Source organism: Anser cygnoides, chromosome 10, assembly GCF_040182565.1.
Source record: "Anser cygnoides isolate HZ-2024a breed goose chromosome 10, Taihu_goose_T2T_genome, whole genome shotgun sequence".
Lineage (NCBI taxonomy): Eukaryota > Metazoa > Chordata > Aves > Anseriformes > Anatidae > Anser > Anser cygnoides.
In genome coordinates, this window is record NC_089882.1 from 6,961,198 (window position 1) to 6,988,682 (window position 27,485).

Here is a 27,485-nt window from a genome sequence, read left to right on the forward strand (position 1 = left end):
AATTAAGGACTCAGAAGCCTGGAGTACTGTACATATTAAACACTCACATTCAAGTAAGATGTTGTTTGCTAAATTATGAATGTGTGTAATTAAAATCTAGTGGCTGTTTCTATGAAAGATTTACAATGTTATTTCATCGTTTGTCATGGCTAATTAACAATATTAGATGAAGTTTTTCTTCTTCAAAGGTCTGATTTTTTCTCATTTATTTATGTCAGAAGTGATAAACAGAGTAGTTAAAAGCTTCTCCGGGTACAGTAGTGAGAAAAGCAACATGTTCTTTTACACCTCGGAGGTTCAGGGTTCACGTCCCTGCAGAGTAAAGCAACTCTGTCTTCTTTAGAGTGAGAATAATTAAAAATTTCAAAGTGCAGAAGTAGCAGCCTTAAGTACAGCAAAGAATCATTCTGCACATAACAAAGTATTGTTGCTTGATGGATGGATAAGAGAGAGTAAGTGTAAAATACCATAAATCAAGCCGGTTGTACTGCCTTAATTGTCGAGACAATCCTTGCATGAGCAAACAGAGCAGAGTACAGGGCTGTTTTTCATGACGTCCAAGCATGATGTGTTTACGTGGGGCGACTCGCGTTCGACGTGTTCTTTGCTTCGAAGAACTGCCCAGGACTTCCACAGCTGCCAGCAGCGCTTGCTCTGTCCACCACTGATGGGCAGCCCCTTCTGGGGTAAAACACGGCCACATGCACCAAATTCTGCATCCGTTTTTCATCGGGTTCGCAGGAGGAATTGAGGTGGAATTAAAGTATTCAGCGGAGGTGGAAATTGACTGCAGCCCTGTTGGTAGCTCCAGCACCTACACGAACCTTGGGGTCCTTGGTACTGGGTGGTGGGCTCGCTGTCCTTCCTTGATACCAAATGACCATGATCAGGAGTTGCCGTCTGTTGAGACAAGGAGCCCTGCAAGTCCTCTGTTAGTGCTTTGCTCTGTGTTGACAAATGTGCATTTTTTTTCTTTTCCAGCCCCAGCAACAGCAGGTGGCTACACAGCAGTTGGCCTTTCAGCAGCAACTCTTACAGATGCAGCAGTTGCAACAGCAGCACCTCCTGACTTTGCAGCGTCAAGGGCTGCTAACAATCCAGCCTGGCCAGCCTACTCTGCCTTTGCAGCCCCTTGCACAAGGTAGGTGAGGGCTTGGGGGGCTGCCGAGCAGGCAGATAGCACGTGCACACAAAATTGTCACTCAGTGAGACACAGAGATCTCATCGGCTTGCAAAATAACGAGCAAAGAAAAATTCTGACAGACAAGGTGGGCATTAGAAAGGTATTTTTGAGAAGGGCAACACTGAAACCGTGGGCTGCTCTCGCTAGCAGGGGGCAGGTGGTTTGGAGTTCGGATTCAATTTGCACAGCTATATCCAGCCTGGCGGACTCGAAGCTGCTGGTTGTACTAATCCGGACTTGAAATCCTCCACAGGAGGCTTCCTAATAAAATTTTGGTGCTGGGTTCATGGCTTAGGATAGTGTGAGAGCAGCTTTTCCTTATTATTTTTTTTAATGTGCTATTTTGGCCCTTTCTGGCTCTACCACTGGCGGGGAGCTGGGCACAGAGGAGCGCTGATCACACGCTGCCGAGCTGTAGAAATGCGATTGCCTTTTTCTGCGGCTGAAAGGGAAAGGTGGCAGTGTCTCCTCTCCATGCCTGTTTATATGTCCTTCATTTCACTGCCTCTGTACGTCAGAGCTTCATTCTTCCCTCCACACTGAGGCAAATTGGGATTAACTCCATTTAATTTTAATGGTGTTATACTGGTGTTATTGACAATTAGATCCTCCTACATCTTTATTCGGTCCCGCACTCTGCAGGAAGTTACTGGTTTGCTGAAATCCCTGCTTTATTTTTTTTTTTAAAGATACTGATACGTTGAAAGCGATAGCTACTTAAATCACAATACTTTCGGCAGTAATCACAACCTGGGCATTTTTGTTCTTTCTTTTCCTTCTTGGCTTAATACATACATTTTTTTCAACTGGGTTTCTGTACAACCTGTAGGACATTTTAACAGACTTGTCTGAGCTCTTGTCTGTTGTGATTAAAGCAGGTGGTTCAAAGTTGGCATGGCTCAGGGAGGACCAGGTCTTTCAACTAAGATGCTGGTGTTTCTGAATAGTCATGCCTTTTCCTTCCCTTTGCCCCCTAATAAATTTAAACACCCACCTCAACAACTGGAGTCAGCTCAGCTTGAAATGATTTGGGCTCTTCAAAGCAGCCTTGGGGCTGCTACTGGTTGCTAAACCATATAATGAATTTACATTCAGCTCTGTTCGGTTAAATGGGGTGGTGGGTGAAATTGCTTCTGCTCTTCACCCTCCCTTTTTATGTGTGTGTAGCTGCAAAAAGGAAAGCGAGGTGCCTGGTGAGCGTTAACTGGTGTGGACAGAGGGAGACGAAACTGGGGAGTGGAGTCTGCTCTGCCACGCGGCTGCATGGTTTATTCAGGCTTGTTTTTCATTTTTGCAAGACCCGCAAAGGTGTTGGAGCAACCTCCAGTTGGAGGGTGACATTCACACTTCCCTCTGCAGGACTGGGTTTAGCTTTCCTGCGTTCCAGAACCGGACTGCTGACGTTAGACTTGTCCTGATGCGGGAAGGTGGCTGGCAGGGAGCTGCAGGATCAGGCCCAGGGGTGGCTTGTCGGTCCCCATCAGCATGCCGAGTGATGGCGAGAAGGCAGGAGATGAGCTCGGGAAAAAGGGCATGTAGACTAGTGGTGCCATTTATACTTGCAGAATGTTGTAACGCGCGTTAATTATGCTTCGGATTTATTGTTGGAAACATCACAGGCCGTTCCCACGTGCCCACTGGACTCAAGCTTCAACCTTTCTAATTTTTCCCACAGCTCCTATACTATTAAGTTTGCTCAGTGAGGTTCATTGTACAGTACATCAGTTAAGCTGTCCAAAGGAGGGCAATTGGGCAGTGACAAGACACGCTCATGTGTAATGTGAAAGAAATGAATGTGGTGATGCATGAAGTGTAATCTGTGCAGTAACACATCGGAGACACCAGTAGGTAATTCAGCAGTCGTGGCATTGATTGATACGGCTAGCGGCGTAGTGCCACTATTAGTCCTCGCCACGTTGGGAAGAAGCCTATTTAAAACCGAAGGGGTGCCAGAGAGAGCCCAAACACAAACAGGAGGGTCCCGAGGCTGCGCTGGGCAGGGAGATGAGCCTCGAGCAGCGGGGGGACGGGGCTGGCTGGGGGCGGAGGGGAGCCCGAGAATTCAGGCAGGTTGCAATCCAGCACGATTTTTTTTTATCAGAGAGACGATGGCTTAAAACTGATGTCATTACGAGGTTTAAATCAACTTTCTGCTTGCTTGAACATGGTCACCTGGGTATGGAGGTACAAGGACACAAAGAGGTTGAGCAACTCTGTTTGTCTTTGAGCCAGTGATACCTGGGGTTGGGAAATTGAGTTCCGTGAGCGGTAATCTGTCAACTGTCCCCACAACATACATTTTTTAAACCTGTGCCTACATTTTCTTTCATAATGAAGGGGACTAGTTGTCCTGAAAAATGCAACGAGGAGCCAGGGCTATAGTTTAAAATAATTGGTAATGGACACTTCTTATTTAAGAAAAAAAAAAATTACATATATCATGCTCTTTTGTTTTCAGAACAGTTGGCAAGAGTGAGACAAATACTGTCAGTGTGCATATAAAAAGAAAAATCCAGCCCTCTAGTTAATGTAGCTATGAATTTGGTTAAGAGCATTTTGCTTTTTATTCTTAAGTATCTATAATAGCAATAAATGTTTCTAAGGAGAGAATGCTACTTCGTAAGTGGGGTTTTGTTATGTTTTTAGAACTAATACATTGTTCAAAGCTGTATTTTAGTTTCAGTGCTCGCCTATTGTCTTACACAAAATAGCACATCCTTTAGTGTTATATTTGTGTAATCTGTGCTGTTTTGTATTTAGACACATCTATAATCTAGATTTTACATCTGTACATAGTAGCAATTTAAAAACAAACCACATTTCAGCAGTGTTCGGAGCTGTGAGAGCTAGATCTTTAGGAGCTGTAAAATGAAACTGCAAATCACACTTCAGATCACTAGTGAGTGAAAATAATAGGACTGAGACATGAAGGTGCCTGATTGCTCCCGTAGATCTGGCAGGTTCAGGTCTAAATCCCCTTATTTGTACGTACGAAGTTGCGGCACAAGCAGTAGTGAGCTCGGGTAATTGCACTGCAGTTCTGGGAATCGGACTGAAAATTTACCTCTCGCTATTAAAATGAAACTGTTAAATGGTAAATTACATAATTTATTGCGAGTGTTCATGAATCTATTCGACTTACTTTTACCATTTGTTCTATTATTTTATTTAACCATTTTGCCAGATGAGTAATGAGCATACCTTTCAGCTGCCCAATTTGACAGGCTAGTTAGGAATACTCTTCAGAATTATTCTGAAAGAACGACATTTGGGGAAGGAGGAGGGAGGCTTTTTTTTTTATATGTAATTTTATTTTTTAATAATCAAATGATGTCAGCGATGCCTTTGTTTTTTGAACGATGGATTGTGTGCAGGCACATATGACATCACAGCTAACTCTTCTCTAGTGGCATCCAGCCTGAAATCCTTCTTATATTCTCCATCATTTTTTCCCCTGAAATGGGTGTTTTGTATTTCTCTTCCGATATATGCTATAGTTCTCTTTGTGCTAATAAGAGTTACATTCGTATAGGAAGTTAGAATAACCCCCTTGACTTTTGGAGGATCTACGGAGAGATATGAATATATATTATTCATATCACAATATATAATACTGAATGTATCTATTTTAACAGCTGTATAACTCTGCAGGCTGCAGATGAAGTATCCAGAAGTGACCGGGAGGGGAAGGAAAGGGGAAAGGAGAAGCGGGGACGGAGAAGGGAGAGCGGGCGCAACCCCTTCTCCAATTAAAAACTGACTCGTCCAGATAGGGGCTGGTAGGAGGGCTGAAGGCACTTATTCTTTCCCTATTTGCTTATTCTCGAAAATAAAAATAGGTGTCGACTCATACGGTCTCCTATCAATATGTTATCATCAACAGACAAGTCTATTCACTATTGTTTCCATTGAGTAAACAGTGGTGTAAGGGTCAGCCGCGCTCGCAGGTAATTGTTAGTGCGCAGACAGTGCTGTCAAGCGTGTTAGCTAAAAATACATCCCACACTGTCACTTCACAAGGTGTTTGAAAATAATAGCCCAGATACAGCAAAACAGGACATAGGCTTGTGTACTGACCTTTTTCTTTGTTTAATTTGCTCAGAGGTTTAATTTCAGGGGACAAGTAATAATTGAATATGTCTAATAACTAAATGCTCATTTGGGACAAAATCCATCAAAATATAATTGGCATTTGGTTCTTATGAAAGGAAAATGACGTGGCTTTAGAGGAATGGATGTGTCCTAAGAATATCTGATCACTTAATGTATAAATTGAAGCCTCTTTTATAATATATATTAATTGCAGATACTTAAGGATTTGAGCATTTTTTAGTAGTGAACCGTTACCGGAGACCAACTGTTTTTGTTAATGCTACTCTCAGAAAGGCGGGGAAGGTTATTGGTCTGTCGTGCAATAATTTACTCCTCTTTGATATGCAAACGATCCACGGTGAATATAAAAAAATCCTATCAGACTCATTTCACAGTTCTTAACCACTTAGATTCTCTGGAGTCTATCGCCTCATTAGACCAGTGCTCTCCAAAGCTAGCATAATTAAAATCTTTAACAGTTTAGCAAAGTAAAGATGTTTGGCTGATCACGTTGAGATGATTATCTATCCATTGTATTCTAAATGACAAAAATAAATTAAATTTAGACCTTGGCATTTTTTATTATGTGTTTCAAATGAATATAATGCATACTGCCTTTTTTTTTTATTTCAATACCTTGGGTTTGGTGAGATACGTGGCTGCTTGAGCTGCTGCTGTATACTCAGAAAATGGCAGGTTTCCTTAGGATAGCTCCAGTGCCACGACACGCTGAAACAATGAACAGTCATCCAAATGATCTCGAAGCACAGTGATGAGAAACCTCTTTAAGAACACACAGACACTGCCTTTTATTTTTTATTTTTTTTCGAACATTTAAGCGGTGCGTCTCTACTGCTCATTTTTTCCCATGGCCTTCTGAAAGAGCACTGAAATAGCCTTCAATTCGAGAACTTGACTTGTTTGATTGTGCCACGAACATAAGCTTTATCCAAAACCATGATCTCATTGTGAGCCCAAGCCACGCTGACGTGCATACCCCCCTGCTCCAGGCAGAAATACAGCCCACTGGAGTTTGCAAAGTTTTCACTCAGGCTATTTATTGAATGCTGCATGCATGTCCCAAGCCTGGTGTCCATTGTGGCACAATCAAAAAACAATTTTTTTTGATTTCTTGAAGCTTATTTTATGTTTTCATTTTACTTTTGAATGGCTCATTAGCATTGATCTAAGAAATGACAGTAATAATAGTGTTACTTGTATAGAAAGTTATACAGTTTTTCAGTAGACATATCCATCAATTAAGTGAGCAGTTCGAGAAACCAAAATTAATGAGAAAGATAGGTGTGTTAATGAAATAATCATAGTATAATCAATTTGACTGTTAAAATTTGAAAAGCATTTCAGGAAGACAATATGAATTCATAATTTATGTCTAAAAGTGATTAATAAAAACTGTATTTAATAACAAAGCTATTTGTCATCATTTAAAACTTAAGCACAAAATTAGTCATATTGTGGTTCGTGTTGTCATAATAATAAAGCTGAGTATTTTTTTTCCCCCAGACCTTCCTTCCTTTTAAAAACAGGTTAGGATGTATTTATTTTCCTTAAAACAACAAAAAATAAGCTGAAATGAAACTTCTCCAGCTGACTGCAGAGCAGCCCTTGGCCGCCCTTGCTGTGAGCTCAGGGGATTTCTGCCTGAGGAGGGCCTGGGCCCTCTGGTCTAAAAATTACAGAAAGCAATAATAATTCATGTGCTGTTGGGTGGGGGTTGTGTGGCCTGTCTCTCCTTCCCCCAGACCCCACATTTAGCCCTGGAGAGGTATTGCAGGTGCACACCAGGAAGCGTAGCAGGAGACGTGCAGTGTTCAGGATTAGCCTTTAGTTATTTAAGAAAATGAAATAAAATACATGCGTGTAAACGCACACAGACACACACACAAAACTAACACTAGGCTTTGTTTACTGACTCTTTGATTTAATTACTGTTTGAAGACGGCCGAATTAGCTGTTAATTGATTTAATTATCCAATTTGTTTGTTTCAGGCATGATTCCAACAGAACTGCAGCAGCTCTGGAAGGAAGTGACAAGCTCGCACACAGCCGAGGAGGCAGCCAGCAACAACCACAGCAGCCTCGACCTGTCCACCACCTGCGTCTCTTCGTCCGCGCCGTCTAAGACCTCCTTAATAATAAACCCACACGCCTCAACTAACGGACAGCTATCGGTCCACACTCCTAAACGGGAGAGGTAGGTGCTGCTGGAGTTGCCATCCAGCCTCGTGCCTAAAATGAGGGCAGAATTGTTGGGAACGGTGGCCAACAGGCTTGGCCTCGATTTTGTCCTCCCCATCCTGCTCTGTCTGATTTTGGCGTGGTTGAATGGAGTCTCCACTGGGCAGAATATGCTCCTTTTGTTCAGATCTTTGTGGCTTGTTAATTGGATCAATGTGGGCACAATTAGCTAATTAAAAGTGCATTGGATAAGCGTACTGAGGAAAGTGTGAAGAGCGTAAGCTGGTTTTCTTTAGAGTTTTGCATCACGGGTGGTGGCACTTTCGATGTGCTTTGGGTTTGCAGACCAGAGGTGAGAAAAAATCGGTTGGTCACTACAGGCTGTTTTAGCACACATCCCCTGCTTTTCTGCCAAATTTCAGCATCCCCTCTCATCTGAGACTCTTGCCTCTTTTTCTGTGTATTTACCTGCTTTCACAAAGCAGGCTAGACTTGAGTTCACTAGGTTTCTCTAAAACAAAGTGTTTTTTTTTAAGCGCTGATAAAATTAGCTAACTGGTGTTGTTTGGCTTTTAAAAGCGTGAGTTAATTTATACTTGCTAGTTTCGCATTGTTAGAAGAAATGGCTTAAATCAGGGGTTGTCTGTTGATGTGCTTCTCAGCACGGGCTCCGCTTTATTCGCGAGGATGCTTTATTGCAGGTTTGTTTCTGTACACCCCCAGATTTCACTGAGGCGTGTCTAACAACATAACTTTTGCTCACGGTGAGATAGACGGGCTGGGGCCGCGGGCAGCAGCAGTGCCGGCGCTGCGGCAGAGGAGAGGGGTCTTGGGGAGCACGTGAGCATCCTCGGTGCGCTGGGAGCACCGTGCTTCTTTGCATTCAGGAGAGTCCCTTCACCCATCTAGAAACGTTACATCAGACGCTAGTGAAAGCTGGGTTTTATGGAAACTGATGGCTTTGTCTTTCCATCCTCCTTTCATTCATTAGAAAGAGGATAATGGAATTTTTAAGCCATAGAGTTTGTATTTGTAGTGGCCTGAAAGTAGATTGATACAGAAGCTATACAAATACCTCTTTCATCTTTCTAATATTAAGAAAATAGTGGTGGTGGGGATAGATAAATTTAAAAGAACACCACGCCCTGTGTTTGAAAGAACTGCTGTGTGCGTGAGGCATCATTTTCTATCCATGGCAAGGACGTGGCAGAACATTAGTGTACACGTTTATAATGTGTGCAAGTGTCAAGGACATGATTTTCATGAAGACTTAGATGGGATGCTAAAAACGAACGGATGCTTATTAAACAATCAAGTTCCCTTTTTGCTGCATATGGAGCTGAACGAGATGGGTTTATGACTTCCCAATAATTGTTTTATCTATGTTTTTCTTAGTTTATAAAACAAAAACTCCTGCAGTGAAATGGACGCTGCATAGGCACACGTGCTGTCTGCTAATGGCAGTCTAGCCAAGAAACAATGTGCCATTGCTGCGTAGTTTGAAATGCAGAGGAAATACACGAGTCTATTCTGAAGTAAGAATTTTCTCATGTGTTCTGTGAAGTAGGACTGTAAATCTGTGTGTCTGAGCGCTGAGTGCTGTTGTGTAATTGTGGCCTGGAGGTAATCGGGATCTACAAACAAGGAGATACATATGTTTTTATTAGTAAAGTTCCAAATAAATTAATTAGGAAGGCATAAACATGCCACAGTATTGTTTGTGACTGAATGAGGTTGGAAGACTTAAAACCCTCTGTTGTTGAATTGATAGATGCATTGTTAAAGCTTGTCATTATACTTCACTTAAGTTTCTATTGAGTTCGCTTCAATATCAAAATACAAAAATAGTTGTATTTAGGAACACAAATAGGAGGGCTGCAGAGTTTGCTTTATCTTGCCTCTATTTGGTTCACTGAAGGTTTACGCCATCCATTTGCTGCAGTGATTGAATTACATCTTTATCCATAAGTAGAGCAGGAGACTACAGGCAGAAGAATGCCTACGGATGCACTTAAGGGTTTTGTTGCAGTCTCATCAGGCCCCGTGGTGCCTGCCTGCATTTCATATGACACAGAAGCTCCTCTTGTTCAGAGGCATTGAGCTGGCTTCCTTTCTGAAGGGTATTTATCAATGGCCAGGGCTCTCGGGGTGGCGAGTGAGCAAGGAGAGAAGTGTGGATGTGCGGCAGCATCGGGTGTATGCCTGAAAGCCCCCAGGAGGTGAAATTTTAGCCCCGTTACAAACAGAGCACAGGCACGGGCAGAGTTCTGGTTGCTTTTTGATGGCAGAGGCTAAGACTGGCAATAACGGTGGATCTGGCAGCAGCATGGCTTGGCTGGACGTGCGGGGAAATCTGTGCCTGTTCTTGAGCCCAGCTAGTTCAGCTGAGCTGCCAATGCGGCAGGGCTTGTGGAAATGGTCCCTAGCCTGCCATCAGGTCAGGTGGGGCTGTCGGGTTTGGGGTTGCCACTTCCCCTGCCTCCTTCCTGATGAACGTGCAGACCTGAGGCGACTTGGCGCGTGTGTTACCCTGCGATGGGGAGGCCGATAAATTGGGGTTGGGGCTCTCCCGAAGAGCACCCAGAACCTGCCCACTTGCCTGTAGCATTTGATGAGATGTGTGTGGTGCTGCTGCCCCACGGCCGGGTATTTAGCATGGGGTGGCTTTGTCCCGGCATTGTGCGGGGGTCTGCAGCGAGTGAGCGCGCCGACCGCATACGGGGTGCACGCTCTGTGCGGAGTCAACTGCTAGCTGGGGTCTGATACGACCAGGAGCTATTTATTTAGATTTAAACAACAATAAAAAGCACGTAGTAAAAGCTGTAAGTGTCCTAACAGTTAACCACAGCCACATCATAACGACTGCCCAGCAGCAATAAATAATCATATACAGGTAACATTAACTTTTAGGGTGTGCCGTAAAGCTGTTTCCCCCCCCTCCCTCCTGGGCTTTTGAGAAGGAGTGGGCTGCAGGAGGCAAGTTGGTTATGTGGGAGTTACTGTCATCGCTGTCATCGCTGGCACATGGCGCTGGGATAGTTCAGCCGTGTTTTATGGGGTTCCTGATCCCGCCGGTCAGCACGTGAGCCCCGTGAAGCAGGAGGCGCTCGGCTGGCTGCAGTGGCAGCAGAAGCACCTGTGTGGAAGTCGTCGGTGAGCGGCAGCTCAGCTGAACGAGCAGGGTAAAGGCACGTTTTCACTATAAAGAAGTTTCAAAATAGCAGGAGGAAGGCAGTCACCGGCTGCTCGGCGTGCCCACGCGTCGCCGTGCCGCGGGCCCAGTGCCACCGCTGCGCACGGAGAAAGAAGCTCTGGTGCTGTGCTGGGCGAGTTCTCCTGCACGGCACGGAGCCAAGGGCAGGTGGGTGGCCGGTGTCACCCCGGGATGTGGCCGTGCTCGAGGGCAGCAACGTGCCCTTGGAAGCAGGAGGCAGCCTCTGTTGTGGGCACGGGCCAGGGAGGATAGCGGTGCTGCGCTTGGTTTATACGTGCCCTGCGCGCGGGGCTTTCACGGGAATGAAACGATTCCAGCTATAAATAATGGGTTAATGCTTTCATTCATTTGGGCTTTAAATGTATATTACATCCATGCTTTTGTCCCACATTTCGCCCCATTCCTGTAAGTAGCAGCAGCAGCAGCTCTGGGGTTTGGTGCACAGCAATCTGTTAAGGAGATAAATAATCTGCTTTGGCATGACACTCCTACTCTCCTCTTTAATTTGTTTTACACAAGGAAAATTATAATTAAATCATTCAGGGTAAACCCTTGAGTGTAGAGAAGGAAAAAACACACTTTGGTAAAGATTGCCAATAGAGACCAACTTCCCTGTTGTGCCGTGCAGAGACATTTATCAATATTCAGCACTATTAAAGAGAGAACATTTCGTGTGATTTGTGAGGCGGATGCCAAAGCTCAAATCAAGGCTTGTTAAGATCCTTTCCCCATGCAATCATGGGCATTCAGCATCATTAGAATTCAGCACTGACTGTGTGTTTCATGCTTTGATTTTACTCAGACAATTTAATAATGTTTATTGTGCTGATTATATATATAAATTCACTCAATGCAATAAACATACCTCAGTCATCAGTACCCTAAGGGAAATATTTAGTTATAGATACTTGTATTCACTCAGGATAAGCGAAAGTGAGACCATCAACCAGCATGCAAACCTCTCATCATCTTATCAGCATTTGGGTTTCTTCAGTTGCAAGCGTTTTTCCTCCACCTCGGTAAATAAATAACTAAGGGCAGCCCGTTACGTCCCATCTGCTGTGCTCACAGATGTCAAGGGTAGGACCGGCTTCCATGCTGTTCCGCTGCATCTTCCTTGGGGAAAGCTTGGTTATTTTCATGGGAAGAGCAGAGGAACAGAGCCGAGGGATGTGCCGTCACTTGAGGTGACTGCTGACTCTGTAACCTGACGGGCAGCGGGCATCCCGAAACTTGTGTGTGCAGGGGTATTCCCGACGTGGGTAGGTTTTGCAGCAGAGGTGGCTCTGGCTGAACACGTGCCGGGAGGTTTGCAGGCGCTCTTGAGCTCGTGAGCCCTCCAGAAAGCCCCTTCCCCTACTGCGTTTGGTGTCTCGGGGCAGCCCTGGTTCACCCGTTGTTCCTGTGGTCACTGGAGGATGGAGACTGTGCCTACAGAAGTGAGCCAGCAAAGGTGCAGGTCTGTTTGGGAAACATCTGTTCGTGAGGGGTAAGGGGAAGAGTTGGAGGGAAGGACTGCATGTCCGGGAGACCTTTCTCCATCTTGCAGCAATCCCACATTTGTCTCCTGATGTCTTTGTGTCCCTTCCTACCCTGCTTGCCTCCCGTCCTCCCACCTAAGCAAGCGGCCATCTCATAGGAAAGATAGATGAGATAAACAGGGGGGTTTAAATGGCTGTTCCTTGCCAGTGTCGCAGGAGGAAGGAGGCTGGAGAAGGCTCTGAAGGGGAGCGAGCGGAAGGGCCTGGCAGAGCACTGATCTGCTGCTCCGGCTCAGTGCGCTGTGTTTTACTGTTGTTATCTGCCGTGCCAGCTGATCCTCCCATCGAAATCCCAGGGCCCTTAGACGAGGGCATTAGGATTCAGCACAATTAAGAATTACAGATTTCGGTCCTTTATTAATGCTCGGGATGAAACGCTTCAGCCTGCAGTCCATATGCTCCCCGGGCCTGATCCTCCCCTGGCCGGTAGCTCCGTGCGGTCCCAGGCCCTCGCTCGGCGCTGGTGCCAGCAGCACTGCTCAGCCGCGGCTCCTCCCAGCTGCTCCTCGCGGTTTGCTGAGCTCCTCGCACTTCCCATCAGCAGAGTTTCCTTTGGTTTGGTTTCCTCAAATCCAGCCCCTGGTAAGCAATGGGTGTTCCCACCGTGCTGCCTCCCCGACGGGGCTCGGCCGCTGCGCGGGACGTGGGTGCAAACCCCACCAGGACCCCTACCAGCACCTGAGCAGCTCGTGGGGCTGGCTGGGGGCACCAGGTGACTCCCCGTGGTGGCTGCGTTCCTTCCCGACGTGCTCAGTGCTGGGGCTGTCGCGGCACCCCCCACGCCCTGGCTGTACAGCTCGCAGCATCTGACCCGATCCTGCCGGAGCCGGCGAAATCGCCGCCGTCGCTCTCCCCGTCTGAGTCACTGCTCGGGGTAATGGGCTTTGAAAAGTACCGGCCGTGACTCAGACCTGGAGTTGCTGTTCCTCAGTTTGAAACCTCAGCAGGCACTTGTTGTTACCGGTATCCGAATTCGGGGCGTAGCACCCCGTGCTGCCTGCCCCCTCCGTCCTTCTTGCCGAGGAGCCTCCCGTCGGTCACACAGACCATTTGCTCCCGCTCCGTCCGGGCGTCCTTTGATCACGTTACGGCTTTCAGAGAACTGCTTTGCTAAACCCTAAAAAGGTGTTTCTGGTTTGTTTTTTGTTGTCGTTCCCCCCCCCAGCAGAAGATGCTGAGTTAGCCCGTCTGTAGGCACCTGGTGCAGCGTGCGGCCCTGGGCTGGGCGAGGCTGTTGCGTCCGACGCTGCGCAGCCCCGGGATCTGCCCTGCCACCAGGGAGCTCCCGAACACAAACGGCTTGTTGCTTTCTGGTCACGTGTAATAATGATCACTTGTCCAACTCCAAACACTACGCTAATGTATCAAAAAGCACTTAAAATAGATCGGGTGAGCCTTGGCAGACACAGAACAGAACTTTTCCAAATTTTAGCATATGTATTGTTTTATTCCTCCATCTGGCCGACAGATCATTGTTTGATATCTGAGTGCTTTGCATATCTCCTCCCTTTTCTTGCAACTGAGATACTTACACGTGCGTTTAATACAGCTTAATGCTATTTTTACATAGCAGAGAAATAGCTGATGGCTTTCTGTTAATTGCATGCACTTTGCAGTTAAACTTTTACTAAAACATTCCTGTCTAAATAACTTGAAGTCCAATGAAAATTTGTCCTCTTCTTTTATTAGAGGTGTTTATGTAGCGGTCTTAAAAAGTGACCTGGTTTTGTTTTACTGCACTGTGGATTCCTGTTCTTTTTTTTTTTCTTTTTTTTTTTTTCTTTTTGGATTTCCTCCTGTGTGCAAGTTGTCCTTCCTCAGCATTTGTTCGGGAGACCTGACTGTCCTAAAGAGCCGGGCAGGGAGCTAATGAAGAGCTGCACCATTTTTTTATCATACATCCCTCAGCCCGAGAATGGAAAAGAAACACCCTTGAAAATGCCATAAAAGCGGAGGAGAAGTTAGGTGATTTTTGTGTGACTATTTTCTCTGCTGTTCAATAAAAACGAAGCCGTTAGCCTGACAGCTGTTATATCATGTTATATCGCACTGCTAAGATATTGAGTAGCATTTAAAGTAGAACGCCACCATTAAGCTTTATAAACTTTATCCATTTCACTATGGTTTAATGGAAAAAAACGAGTTTTTCAATAAAATGACATCATTTTTCCCAGGTTGTAACGTTCACTTTACAACTGTTTTTCTTTAATTCAATTTATTTTACTTTTCTTTTTCTTGGCATCCTTTTTTTTTCTTGCAGTTCGAGAGGGGGAGATCTCCCTTCGTAGAGCAGCTGGGTCCTGCTCAGAGCCCTTCTCCCTCCTCCCTCGACGCCTCGTGCTGAGCTGGGCTCTGCTTTTGTCGGGCTGAGAGGTTGGTGCTGGGGATTTGTGCTCTACCTGCTGCACTCGCAGGAGAATTGTGCGGAGCAGCGTGTGCAGTGCCGGCAGGTACTTGCCATATCGCTGGTGCTTTCAGGGGGCGTGGGGCTCTAATTTCTCCCCATGCTCGGGAAAAGCACGCGTATGTTCGATGGTGCATTCTTCTCATTAACGCCACGGTGTAAGCCCGGGCAATGTGCGTTGCAGCTCGTCAGTTTGGGCCGCGGGAATAAAGACGATAACCGCTCCTTTGGGAAACGGTCTCGGGAACCGAGCAACGGATCCGCTGGCCAGAGAATTCTTTTGACTGTAATTTTCCTTTTTGTGCGTACTCAAAAATAACATCGTGATGGGCCCTTAAATACCACTTCATACACAGAGCACAATTTCCACAGCACAGGTGGTGCTAATATAGGACAGTCCCCCAGGCACTTGTCGCCAGGAGTTGTACAGCTTGTTCAGTGTCTGCATCCATATGGCAATCTGTCCCATTCATAGAAAGACATTGTAGCTGTGCCTGTGGGTGCTGTGGTCAATGTAGTGTAAAAAGTAGATTTTTAACTCTCGGCAACCTATGTTCTGCTGTTTGTTTTATTGAAGAATCCAATTTATAACGTGGGGGGGGAGAAAATCAGCTCGGAGCGGATTCCAGAACAATCTCGCTGGCTGCAGTTTGTGTTTGTTCTTGGAGCGCCTGGTTAATCAGCAGGTGCACCAGCCCCGCTCCCAGCCCCGCTCTAATGAACAGTTTACAGGAAGTCTTGCTCGGAAGAAACATTTTCGTCCTTGTTTATACTGCGAATTAACTCCGAAGTTGCAAAGCTGTAAACGATGGTAGCTGGCCTGCGTCACGCAACTCCTCCTTCCCTCTTTATCTTCTCCTTTCTTTCTTTTTGGGTGGCGAGGTGACGTGGCACAGCCTCCCTGGCTGTGCAGCGACGACGAGGACGCCGGGTCCCCCGGTGCCACCCATGCACTGCTGCTGCCACCAGGGTGCCCCAGGGAAGGGCACAGCACAGCAAAGGGGCTCTCGCAGAGGGGGGCCGGAGCCGTGGCGGGGCGCAGCGGTTTGAGGATAAACAAGTGAACGTGATTTATGGCTGCTCTGGTAGCTATCATCCCGTTGCCAAATGTTGTTCTGCTTTAGCGTGACTATTTGTTATGCCTTTCAGTAAACACAAACAAATAGACGCCTAGCACCTGCAGCAGCATCTGATATTTACACTACCTGTGTGATTCAGCGCGCTTCCCTGGGGAAACAGGCTGGTGTCCTCTAGATTTTAGTGCTTTTTTAAACCAGCATCCTTTGGAGGGAAAGCAAGCGGCGGGGAGAATTCAGCAGTTTAACCGTGATTCTCCCTTAGAGTAACTATTTATCACAATTATTTTTATGACCGTTTTCCCAAACGGCACTTTTTTTAGCTGCCGCAGGACCGTGGCGGTGCAGGCACGCCGCGCGGACTGTCACCGCCTATGTGATGTGACAGTCACCTTCTGTGCTGCCTTTGGTGTGCCTGTGGGACAGGGGTGGGAAATACCGAAGTGAATAATCCATGCTAATCATATCTGTTGACATCTCACCGGTTTGTATAGGGGGGAAAGATTCGCCTCGGCTCTAAAGGTAGCAGAACATAATTGTGTTGTTTAGCAAGAGCAGATCTTGCTTCTCGGGGTTTTCTTTTGCTGTAAATTTAAGTGTAACAACAGAATATAAATTGCAGTGAAATAAGGTTGGCAAACAGGATCTTTTTACAAAGTATGTACGTATGGCTGTAATTTTACACCTCGGTCTCAGTGAAGTTCAAGGTCTAATCCTGTGTTTTTTAATCTTGCGTGTGTTCTTAAAAGCGTTGCTGAATCGGGGCCAAAGCCTTGCCGTTGCCCCTTCCCTCTGCCCTGCAAATGGGTCGTATAGGAAGGATGGGGTTGCTGGGCTTGAAAGTATAGGAAAAAAAACATCCAAGCACACCAGAAAGTGGTACGATCACGTTTTTTTCCTAATTAAACTAAGATACTGAATCAATCCCTTTTCATCTGAATAATTGGGAGACGGTTCAGAGAGGAATAAAATGAGATTTAGCAAGGATGAGTAGAAAGCAGCCCAGATAGGAACTAAAAATTCCAAACTGCCTTCTCAAACGGCCACGTCAGCCGCTCCGCATCGATTGTGTGGGAAAGGACTGAGGCATGATCGGGGTTGAGCAATGAAGGTGGGACGTTCTGTGCCGTGTCTCAGTTAAACAGGTGAGTGCAGTCATGGGTGGTGTAAACACGCGTCTCGCATCCGAGTTGGTCCTTTTTCCTGGTCCCCATTATGCAGAACCAGTTAAACCACAATTAGAGTGCGATGTACAATTGGCCACTCTCTTGCAGAAAGGATAAAGAGAAGCTGGAGCAAATCTAGAAGAGAGCAGCTAGGATGATAAAGGAGTTGGAGGGAATAGGCTGTGAAGACAGATTAAAGGGAATTAAAGATCTACACCCTGGAAAAATAGAGGCTCTAGGAGGATGTGATTATGGTATGTAAGTACATGAAGTGATGCTACAAAGAGGAAGAGGGAAAAAATTGTTCTCATTAGTTAGCAATGCTGGAATTTAAAATCCAGTGTTTCAAATCATGTGCGTCTGGGTATATTTGATGTGCTTTTCACTACAGTACTGAGGCACAAGGTTGAAATAAAAAAAATACGAGTTTTAAATAGTACAGAAACTCGTTAATGCTAAATTCAAGTGCAGGAATGGAATTTCCACCTGATAAGTGATGGATTCAATGCTGTGGGTTTTCTCTCCTTTTTTTTTTTTTTTTTTTTTTTTCATTGGGCATTTCTTTTAAATAGTCTAGCAATGGACTCGATTCCTCCAAGGAGGTGATGTAGGGCAGTGGCTGTCGGGGCCCCGTGGCAGTTCTGCTGCGGGGTGGGAAGCGGGGCTGCCACTGGAAGAAGTACGAAGTACATTTAGAGTGCTAGAGGGTCATAATGTTGATTAATAATCCAAACCATCCGTTCACAGATTAAAACCAGAAGATGATGTGTTTAATTATCCAGTCTGGTTATACTCTCGCAGCGTGCTGTGGGGATGGGGGTGGAGGAGCAGGGGAATGCGAGCCAGATTTTGTCCTAGTCTTGCTGCAAATGCTCCGGCGCTCCCCTTGCAACAGGCGTGCAGGGAGCGGTGCCGCGGTCGCGTAAGGGCGTAGGGCAGGGGTTGTCAGTGCTCTGCTGCTCTCGTGTTACAACGGCAGTGCTGTGGCTTTGGATTTTTTTCTTCTACACAAGTATACAAGTTGGTGCGCTCCGATTAGAAGAGAGGATTTCAGCCTGTAGGCTGCAGTTTTAACCTGATTTGTCTTAAATTGGTGTAGTCATTTAAAATGTAATATACTACTCCTGTTACTTCCAATAGGGCTTGATGTAAAACATGAGCTTCTTTTAGCTCTCGCTCTGGATGTGGACTAAAGCAGTGAGGAAGGGGGAGAAAGGCAGCCCTACGAAGCAGCCAGAAACCTGCACGCCAGCTCTTGGTAGAGCTGCCGCTGGCCACGCACGTCAAATGTCACCTCTCCCAAAGGCCCACGGCCCTCTGCGAAGCTTTACCTAGCGGTGGAGAGGCATTTACTATGCTCAGACAACTCTCTCTTCACGTTACATACCTGCTTTCTGGGCAGTTACTGGGGCTGGGGTGGAGGCATGAATATTTAGCCAGGCTGAGTATGTGGATTTAATGCTCTTCTTCATATATATATTTTTCTGAATCACAATTTAGAAAGAAAGGGGGTGCTAAGCCACACTGGTATTAATTCGAAGGGATTTGTACCGGTGCAACTTCACTGCCAAACATATCCTTATTCACTTGATTCTGTCTTTAAGACAGAAACTTGCATTCGAGCACGGGTGTTTGCTTGTTGTTGGTGACTTAGGAATTGGTTAGTACAAGGATTTAATCATTACGGCTTCCATTTTGATTTAAAATTAATACAACAAGCATTTCTGACTCAGAGGATTTTGACATTTTTCACCAGATTTATTCCTCCTGTGCCTTTTGGTGAGGTTTAGGGCTCCCCGGGCAGTCACAAGTGCAGGAGACAGTCTTGGTTCCCGGTGGTGTCTCACTCCCTCCTGTACAGGACGAAAATCAGCACTGGTGGTGTTTCGTGGCTGTGCCACCTGCCTTGGCCCGAAGCATTGCGTTGTGCGAGGCTGAGCCCCGTGCTCCCACCCAGGCTTTGCACCACCGTCGCTTTCGCGGCACCTGGCAAAGATGAAGTCACTTCCCGTTGCCCCTGAAAAGTAAAAATAATAATTAAAAAAAGGCAATTCTGCAATTCTGTGGGCGCTCGGCTCGGACCTCTTCCAAGAGGAAAGCAGGAGATGTGGTATTGATTTTTTCAGTGTGCAGGTGGCTCAGGCATGTTCTCTGCACTGTTAAAACGTAAGCAGATGCTTCATAACTATAATGGAAAATAAGGATGCTTCTCTACATCCCTGACTTCCCCCAGTGTTTTGGCAAAGATCGTTGGCCCAAGCAGATGTGGAAGAGAGACAGTGGAATATGAACTATGTCAGTGTCATGAATATTTAAAATATGGTCTGCTGTGTGGCAGAAGTACTATTTATTACTGAGGCTTCTGCTTGCTTGGCTTTTACATCCAACCGTGACTTTCTTGCCAGTGTTTCCAAGCATGGTACCCAGTTTCACCTGGTTAGTAAGTATGGAAGAAGTGAACGACACAGCAGGGGTGGCTTTTGTGCTGGTGTTTTGGTCACTGCTTTCCCTCGTACCCACTGTGCTCCTGTCTCTAGTTTGGGTAAATGCTACTTGGTTTCTTCATCTGGGCTTAGCTGCCTGTGGTTTCTCTACCTGCAAGTCCCTAGTGATGCTGCAGCCCAGCAGATACATCCCAAAAGTTCTCTGGGCGAAACTGTGCAGGTGGCGGCTCTGACGGCAGCCCCTGTTGGGGTGGGTGGTGGTTCTCTTCCGGAGCCCCCGGAGCTCCCCGGGGTGACGAAGGCAGCGCTGCAGCCCCCTGTGCTCCACACACACAGCTCCCGGAGCCCTGGAAGCACCTGGCCCTTGGCCCCGGCCCCGCGGAGCTGCCTTTCCGGAAGGCAGGCTGCAGGCAGCAAGAGCTAAGTGGACACTTACGCAGTTTGCAGCTTCCCACATGGATTTCGTTACTTTGCCGTATGTCATGAATAAGCTGACTTGCGCAAGAAATTTTACTTGCCAGAGGGTTATTTGTTGTGCTTTGATGTAATAATGCTGCGCTGTTGCGTTATTTGGAATTAATTCTATTGTATGTTAAGCGTTTTGTATGCAAATAGCTTACAAGGAAGATAAAAAAGACGTAGTCTTGATTTTGCATCGTGTGTTCCTTCGTCGTATTGTTATAAAATCGCCTCCACTTAACTGCTGTTGCATCACCAGTACCCAACCAGGAATACGCATTCCTGGGAAGGAGAGGGTGACAGAAACAAACACCTACTCTAATGTGTCATTAGAAATCAAACAGACCAAAAACTTGCTTCTGCTTGCCAATGCTCGGATCTTCTGCGAGTCTGTCTCCGCAGTGCGACCAAGGATGCATCCGGATGACAGAAACTGTGCCTGCATGCAGACACAATATCATCGAGCAATTAAAAAATATACATTCGTATTGTGCCCGGAGAACTGTTTGTTTATGTACTGGATTAAAATCTTCATTTTCCACCTCTGTTTGCTTAAACAAAGTGAGTACTTAGATCGGTTAAAGGAAAACAGAGTTCTCCATTCATTTCCACTGGCTGTGTATCTTTTGTGCGTTATATCCGTTTCTGCATAAACCGCCCTTTGTTTTGTTTCGAGGTGCTTCTTAAGGCTGCACCAGCGAACAAGTGGCAATCTATAACATCTCCAGAAGTGGGATGGATGAAATAGCAGTAATCTGATAGTGACACATAAAGGTCACCGAAACGCACGACTGAAAAGCCCCGGAGCGGGATCGCAGTAACCGGCTTCGGAAAGGCGCTGCCTACGGAGGGTGCCTGCGTTTTTCTTTACATACCGAGGGCTTTTTTTCTCTTTGAAGTATCTATTTTTGGTAGGTTTAAGTAGTTGCTCTGCTCTGTCACATGGCAGTGGAAGCTGTACGTAGGTGTTAAGTATATTACGCTTAGCGTCTTGTTAGCAGAAACGACCTTTTAAGTTCCTGTTTACGGTCAGCACCGGTCTCCCTGGCTATTGACAGCACTAGCCTTCGACACGCTGAGTGCGGTGTACAGTTGATACTCTCTTGGTCATTCAGTCATTTTCTTTGGACACAATACCCAGGGTATCATGTCCTACATAGTTAGTCTTGTCTTGTGCAAGATCCCTGGAAAGAAAGGAGATTTGCACTTGGATTTAAAAAATAAATACAAATCTCGGTAGGACTCTTTCCGTTGACTTGGCCATGGCCTTTAGGCTCTCGCGGAGAAACTTTAAAAAGCCCTGCTGGGGGTTTAAGCCATGTGACTGCTGTTGATATTATAATGAGATTTACAGTGCTTAAACCCCACAGGAGACCGACTCCTTACTTGGTGTCACATGGCGTTTCTGCACTCGTCTTGGGGTATGGGTAACACTCGCTGCGTAAATTAATAGGCTACAATTTTTTGGGTTCTGCCAAACAGACTGAAATCATAACTCTCATATATAGTCTTCGTGGACTTTAATGGAGTGTTAACATGAAAGCCTACTTCCTCACACTTTGCTTTATTCAGATATAGAAGCAGATGACAAAACCCATTATTTTCCAAATTACTCTTTTCCAATGTGTGTGGAGGGCATTTGACCATATGCATGTCTAACTTGAGTGGACAGTGTATCTTCAGCCATCCTCCCTCTTTTTCAACTGAGGAAACGTGTGCTGTAGTAATTTTCTAATTTCCTTGCAATGAATGCATCGGTCCCTTTGTTCTTTTCAAAAACTCAACAGATAGAACCTCTCCCCACTTGCATGTTTTAAAATCTGATTAAGTGAAATATTCCCTTATAGAGAAAACCTTTGCAAGTCTTCCCACCTACGGTGTTTTTTTGTCTTTTTTTTTTTTTTAGGAAATAAGCTAGCTGATGCATATATTTATGCTTGAAGAACTATTTGGAAACTGTCAAAAATAATATTTTAGTGAAATCATGAATTCATTTCATGTGCATCTCATAATACCTTTTCCAGTCAGATCTGTACCTTTTTGCTTCGAGAGGAATTAAAGAAATTAAAAATCCTTTAGTTATCTTCAGATTATTGTTGGGCCCAAACACAGAAGTAGCGGAGTCTGGGCAGCAATTTCTCAGGCAACTTCCTTGCATTTGAGTTAACACTTCGAGTGTTTTCTACAGCGCTTTTGCTATCCAGTGCATGAGAAATAATAAGAACAAAATTTTGTTACAGTACGCAGGCAGATAATATTACAGAACAAGAATAAACGGCATTTCCACATGTGTATAAACATAAAATGGCAGAAAGTAGGTGTTTATCCATAACGTTACCTGTAATCCAGGATAAAATAAGTCATAAAAGCCACACCTAGATGCTGGTATGTGTTCATATCCTTTGTGTATGTTTGAAGTTCATAATATGGCACAGGCACGCTGTAGCAAAAAGATTTGCTGTGAAAAATAGATATGTGTGTAAGCATAAAATAGAGATTTCAATATTATTTTGACATTTTATGTTTAAAGTCATCTACGGTTATGGAAAATGTTGCAAAAATAATTCCTTTACTTAAGAAGTTTCCATGCAGAAGTTGAATAAAGAAGATATTTTAGAATATGGTTCATCAGTTAGTGCAACAGATACATTTCCCTGAGCACCACATGGCCTGGATCAAAGCGTCTCATGACTTGGATCAGTGCAGCCAAATCATTACGTATTGATTGGAATCCCGCTGAAGGATTAACCCCTTAGTGTTCATATGAATTTCTTCTTTAACCCTGCTTTCAGTAGTCAGAAAGCTCTGTGACGTTACTGCCAAACCTTAGCAAGGTTAACGGCCCCCACTAACCCCTCGTGCTGTGGAGTCCTTTGATTACATGGTTCCTTTTTTATGATGGGTTTCACATTTGAAAGTATGGGTGAATCTGTTTTACTGGGATTTAAGAAGGCTGTGCTTGTGCAAAGAAACAGCCTGCAAGAGAAGAGAAATAAAACTGGGGGGGGAAAAAAGCAATAAGAAACAAAAATGAACAAAAAAAACAAACAAAAAAACCCACCCACCCCATTAAGTAGATAATGTGATGGGAAAAAGCCAAGGCTGCAAACGTGGTGCTTTTCTTCTTTCTATAGTGGTGTGGAACACCTTGGGTCTAGCTGCATTGTGTTATAAGAATATATCCCTTTATGGAGATGACTTTTCTTCCCAATGAAGTTGAATTGTAAATATGCAATGTTCATAAATTTCTCAGCAAAATATCAAGCAGGATATTAAGCAGGTCTGTCAAATGATTTCTCCCCCATCCATGTTAATTTAACTTCTTTACAAAGCTTTTAATTAATGAATGAAATGTAGGAGGATAGCTAAGTAAGAATGACACGTTTCACTCTGCAAATGGTATTTAATTCTGCATGAAAACCCATGCACAGCGTCAGGTGGGTACCGTGAGATGTTAGGGATGTTTCAGGATCTGTTGTTTGCCGCTCTTTGGAGTCTTTGTGAAGAGTAATTGGTGCGGTACGTTCAGTTACAACACTTTCTCTCTTTTCTCTTTCTCTCCTCCAGTTTATCCCACGAGGAGCACTCACACAGCCATCCGCTCTATGGACACGGCGTATGCAAATGGCCAGGCTGTGAAGCAGTATGTGAAGACTTCCAGTCGTTTCTAAAGTAAGAATGTTTTCTTGGCACTTGCATTGTACAGAAAGCATGCCCTGAAATTTTGTGTGCTGTCACTCACCCACGGGCCTGATGCAAAGCCCATTGAAGTCAACTGAGAGCTCCCTTTCACTTCAGTGGCTTTTGGATCAGGCTCAAGAACGTTTTAACAGGGGATAGTAAATTAGCCCCATGGGGAAAGTATGGTCTTGCTCAGTGTATTACTATAAAATAGATTGTTTGCAATTCTGCAGCCTTTTTTTTTTATTATTTAAATAATTTTTAAGTTGCAGTATTGATAATGTAAACAATGCAACCTTGATTTAACCTTGATTTCAGTTTAATTTAGAAATTTAGTCTTAAATTAACTCTGTAATTGAACAGAGAATTGCAGAGCATCACGTGAAATTTAATTTATGTCAAATAAGTAACTAATGAACAAAGTCTACACTACTAAAAATAAACTATAATTATATTAATTGGGCCCCTGCAGTTTGCTGCAGACCTTTCCTTGCTGCCAAAGAACACAGTTTTACACGTTGCATAAACAGTGCATTATGGACTAGTATGTGGTAATGCGTGCATCCCAATGCAGGGAAGGACCAGCAGAGCTCTAATAACTTACACATGGCTGCTCCACAGCTAAATCATCAGCCTCACCCCTCCAAGCTGGAGCAAAAACTGTTCCTACCACAAAAGAGTTTTCTGTCTGGGTAGATCACCAGGTACACACATGTTTTTGGTGCATCCATGTTCTTGAATGTTTGTGCACTGATCTCTCTGAAATGATTATGGCTTATTCGATTGTTAGATCTCGAAAGACCAACTGGCCAGGCAATGCTTGTGATTTAAATGCACAAAGGGACAAATTCTCCCATTTACAATGGTGATCTCATGTAGTTAGTCCACATAAGTACATGGAATTCATCAGTATGGATAAGTAGAATTGGTCCCTAAACGTCCAGCTGTGTCTTTTGTGTCTGGGGCAGTTCCTGGATTTTTATGTGAGGGAGGGAAAGGTGATAGCAAGTGGAAGATGTTTGTTAGGTGATGAGGTGCAGATAGGTTTTTGCTCTCAGAACAGTGGGCAAGTTTTGCTTCCACTGGCAAAACCCTCCTGAATTCAGTGGGAGTAGCACTGGTCCTAATATAAACATATAAGTCAGGAATGGTACAGTAATGAAAAGGTTCTCATTACAAGAGGCTTACAAAATAAGAAGGTGCTAGTCATAAATTTCCATGAAGGGTGGCCTCGTTTCTTTTAATTCATCCTGTTGTTCACTTAAGTGAAATAAATGCTAATCTCTCCATACTTGCCAGCTCATTCATATTCATATGCCATACCATAGCGTTTAGACCTTTAAAACAATTCTATTTTTTATTGCAGTTATCACAAGGGAAAGGTCCTGCGGTAGCCTTAGATACTGGAGTAACGTGTGTAGTCACATAAGGTCAGATGGTGCCATGTTTGCTTGATGTGGTAGTCCTCTGTTCCAGGCAGATCTTGTGGTTTTAGGAGGGTTTGTTACAGAGCAGTGCACAGCTTGACCTGAGCATGTGTAGAAGATACAGCCCTCGAGTCACAATATGGATGGAGACGAGATGGATTTTCGGTGGTGATTTGGAGAAGTTTCAGTGACTAGACCCAGTTCACCCGGAGGAGGTGCTGGGAGCCATCAGTGGGTGAAAAGAACCTGAAATCCAGTACAGGCCAGGCTGGGCTTTAACCGGTCATCAGCAGGAAGCGGCTCGGTCTGCTCGCAGCTCCAACTATTCTGGTTCTTTTATCGCTCACCTTTTCAAGGTAGCGGTCTTTTTTTCCCCATCGAACCCTTTCAGCAGAAGTATTTTGTGTGACTTTCTTAAGCCCATTGGCTCGTGGAAATCTTCTCATTATCCAAATTCTACGATGTCCAGACAAAGTCCTATTGTTCGGAGTGATGCTTAACCCAGAGTGAAATGCAGAAACGAGTGTCCCTAAGCAGCAGATTGACACTGTTAAGAAGTGAGCGTTTCTTCATAAAATTATGCTGTAGCCTTCCAAGTCTCCTGTGGAGCATCTGTCCTTAAATTATATTGCCATTTATCAAAATTCATTAGGCAGTGAAAAGATAACAGGTAGATGCTTGAAGTTTCTTTCTGGTACTCGTGATCTGTGAGGCTCTTTCGACAGGCCCCTCAAGAGAAAAGCTCTTGTTTACAAGTGAAATACAGCCTGTGTATCCATTGAGCATTGCTTAATTTCACTTAGCTCGGTAAAAAGGCCTGTTAGAAAAGCAAAGAGAAGTTACATGCGGAATGAAAGCCCTGTATGCCAATAAAATGATTCTACAGTTACGGGAGAAAAAAGGACTCACAGGTCTAAAACATGGTTCATTTCTTTTCCTCCCGAGGAAGAAATATCATAACTGTTGGTAAATCAAAAACAGAGATTTGACACTCTTCTGTGATCATTCTGTAGTGTTTGTTCCCAAGGTGAGGTACACCACAGGGCCCTTGATTTCAAAGATAAATACTGTACAAATAACGATCCTAGTTGTCTTTCACTCACAGCCAACAGGAGGATGCTTATCAGAACCAGCAGATACTCGGGCTATTGTACGCATTTATTTCCCTATTTCTTTTAGAAATAAGTTGCAGTTTTAGTGTTGTTTTTTAATATAACAGCCACTGGTTATCATGTGATGTGGGATCAGTTAGAGCTAACCGATAGCAGTGGGGGCTGCTGCTAAGCCTAATGAAACAGGAGCACCCCGCATGGTCCCCAGTGCTGCCCAAGCCTAAAAACAAAAACACGTCCAGTCCCACCGCTGTGACCCGGTGGCCTTCTGCCAAGCTGCAGGGAGCAAGGTGGAGGCTGGAGGGGGCACACGTGTCTCGTGTCTTAACTAGCGCCCACGTCGCAGTCGGCAGCGAAAGAAGCAATTAGTAGCACAGAGCGACTTTCCTTCAGAATTGACTATATCCTTGATTTCATTTGCATGTGTTTAAAGGCCGTTGCAGAGAGAAATATGCCCCTATACGACAAATTGTTTAGGGAATCGCTACTGGAGGGAGGCTGGTTTATTCAGCAAGGTATCTAGGCATCCAGGGCAGAAATTGAAGGAGGAGATCGAATATGGTTTTATTTTCCCTTTTATCTTTTTCGTTGTTGTTGTTTGATTGTGGTTTAGATGCGTTTAATCATGGCTGTACCATTTTAAAAACAAATATATCCTTTAAATGAGAGATACAGACCTTTGGAGAGATCCCTCAATCCCGTAGTACAGTGATGCTAGTAATCTGCTTCATGTGCATTTAACTTTGATGAAATGAAGGAGAGTTTATGTGAAAGAAACTACTAAGTGCACTCTGTAATGTTTTCACAAGTGTTTTTATCATGGTAACATCTTGTTTACTTTAGTTGCCTGCCTAAAACTACTTGGAACATGTTAAGAAAACATTTCGAGAAGGCTTCTACAAAGAGGCTTTTGTTTAGCAGCAACTGTGAGACTGCTCAGCTCACAAAGGTGTTAACTTTCAACCCCTTAAGCACTTCCACATGAAATTCCAGCAACTATGTTTGTGGTTTTGGAAAAACAAAGTGTATATTAAAGAAACCAGGTATATGCTAATACACGTTGAGTAGGCCGGAAATCGTAAATTGTTTCAAACGCATTAATTGCTATCATTTGCATGTCAGAATGCCCGGCGCCCAGCTCATCTGCAGTGTGCAGGGCAGGGACCTTTGGTGGAGCAGGGACCTTTCGAGGACGAGGACGGGGAGCGGGCGCGGGGCAGAGGCCAGAGGCCATGCTGCGGCCTTCCCCGCACCGCAACCTCCGGCCTCCCTGACAGGAGGCCTGCGGGGCCGCCGCTGCCCCGCGTCCACACAGGGACGAAGGCGGTCACTTGGTTTTGGAGACCGCCACCTCCTTGGAGCTGCTCTTCGGGTTTCAGCGCTACAGTTTCTTTTACAACATCCTTATTAACCTTCCTGACATTGTGCGGAAGTTCAAGACCTCTCCAGGCGCTGCAGGAGGAGGCCGGGTGGCCCAAATCCCACAG

The 27,485-nt window shown here is 45.0% G+C and overlaps 1 protein-coding gene across 18 annotated transcripts in view; it reads left to right on the top strand.

Annotated features, from left to right (window-relative positions):
* Positions 1 to 27,485, top strand: part of FOXP1 (forkhead box P1) — a 371,023-nt gene that overhangs the window by 300,505 nt on the left and 43,033 nt on the right. For 17 of the 18 annotated variants that reach the window (XM_067003312.1, XM_067003311.1, XM_067003309.1 and 14 more), the window contains 3 exons: positions 982 to 1,141; positions 7,286 to 7,490; positions 23,346 to 23,450. In XM_067003312.1, the coding sequence (XP_066859413.1) occupies positions 982 to 1,141; positions 7,286 to 7,490; positions 23,346 to 23,450 (470 nt within the window). The remainder of the gene's footprint in view (positions 1 to 981; positions 1,142 to 7,285; positions 7,491 to 23,345; positions 23,451 to 27,485) is intronic. The other variant, XM_067003316.1, reaches the window with a different exon arrangement.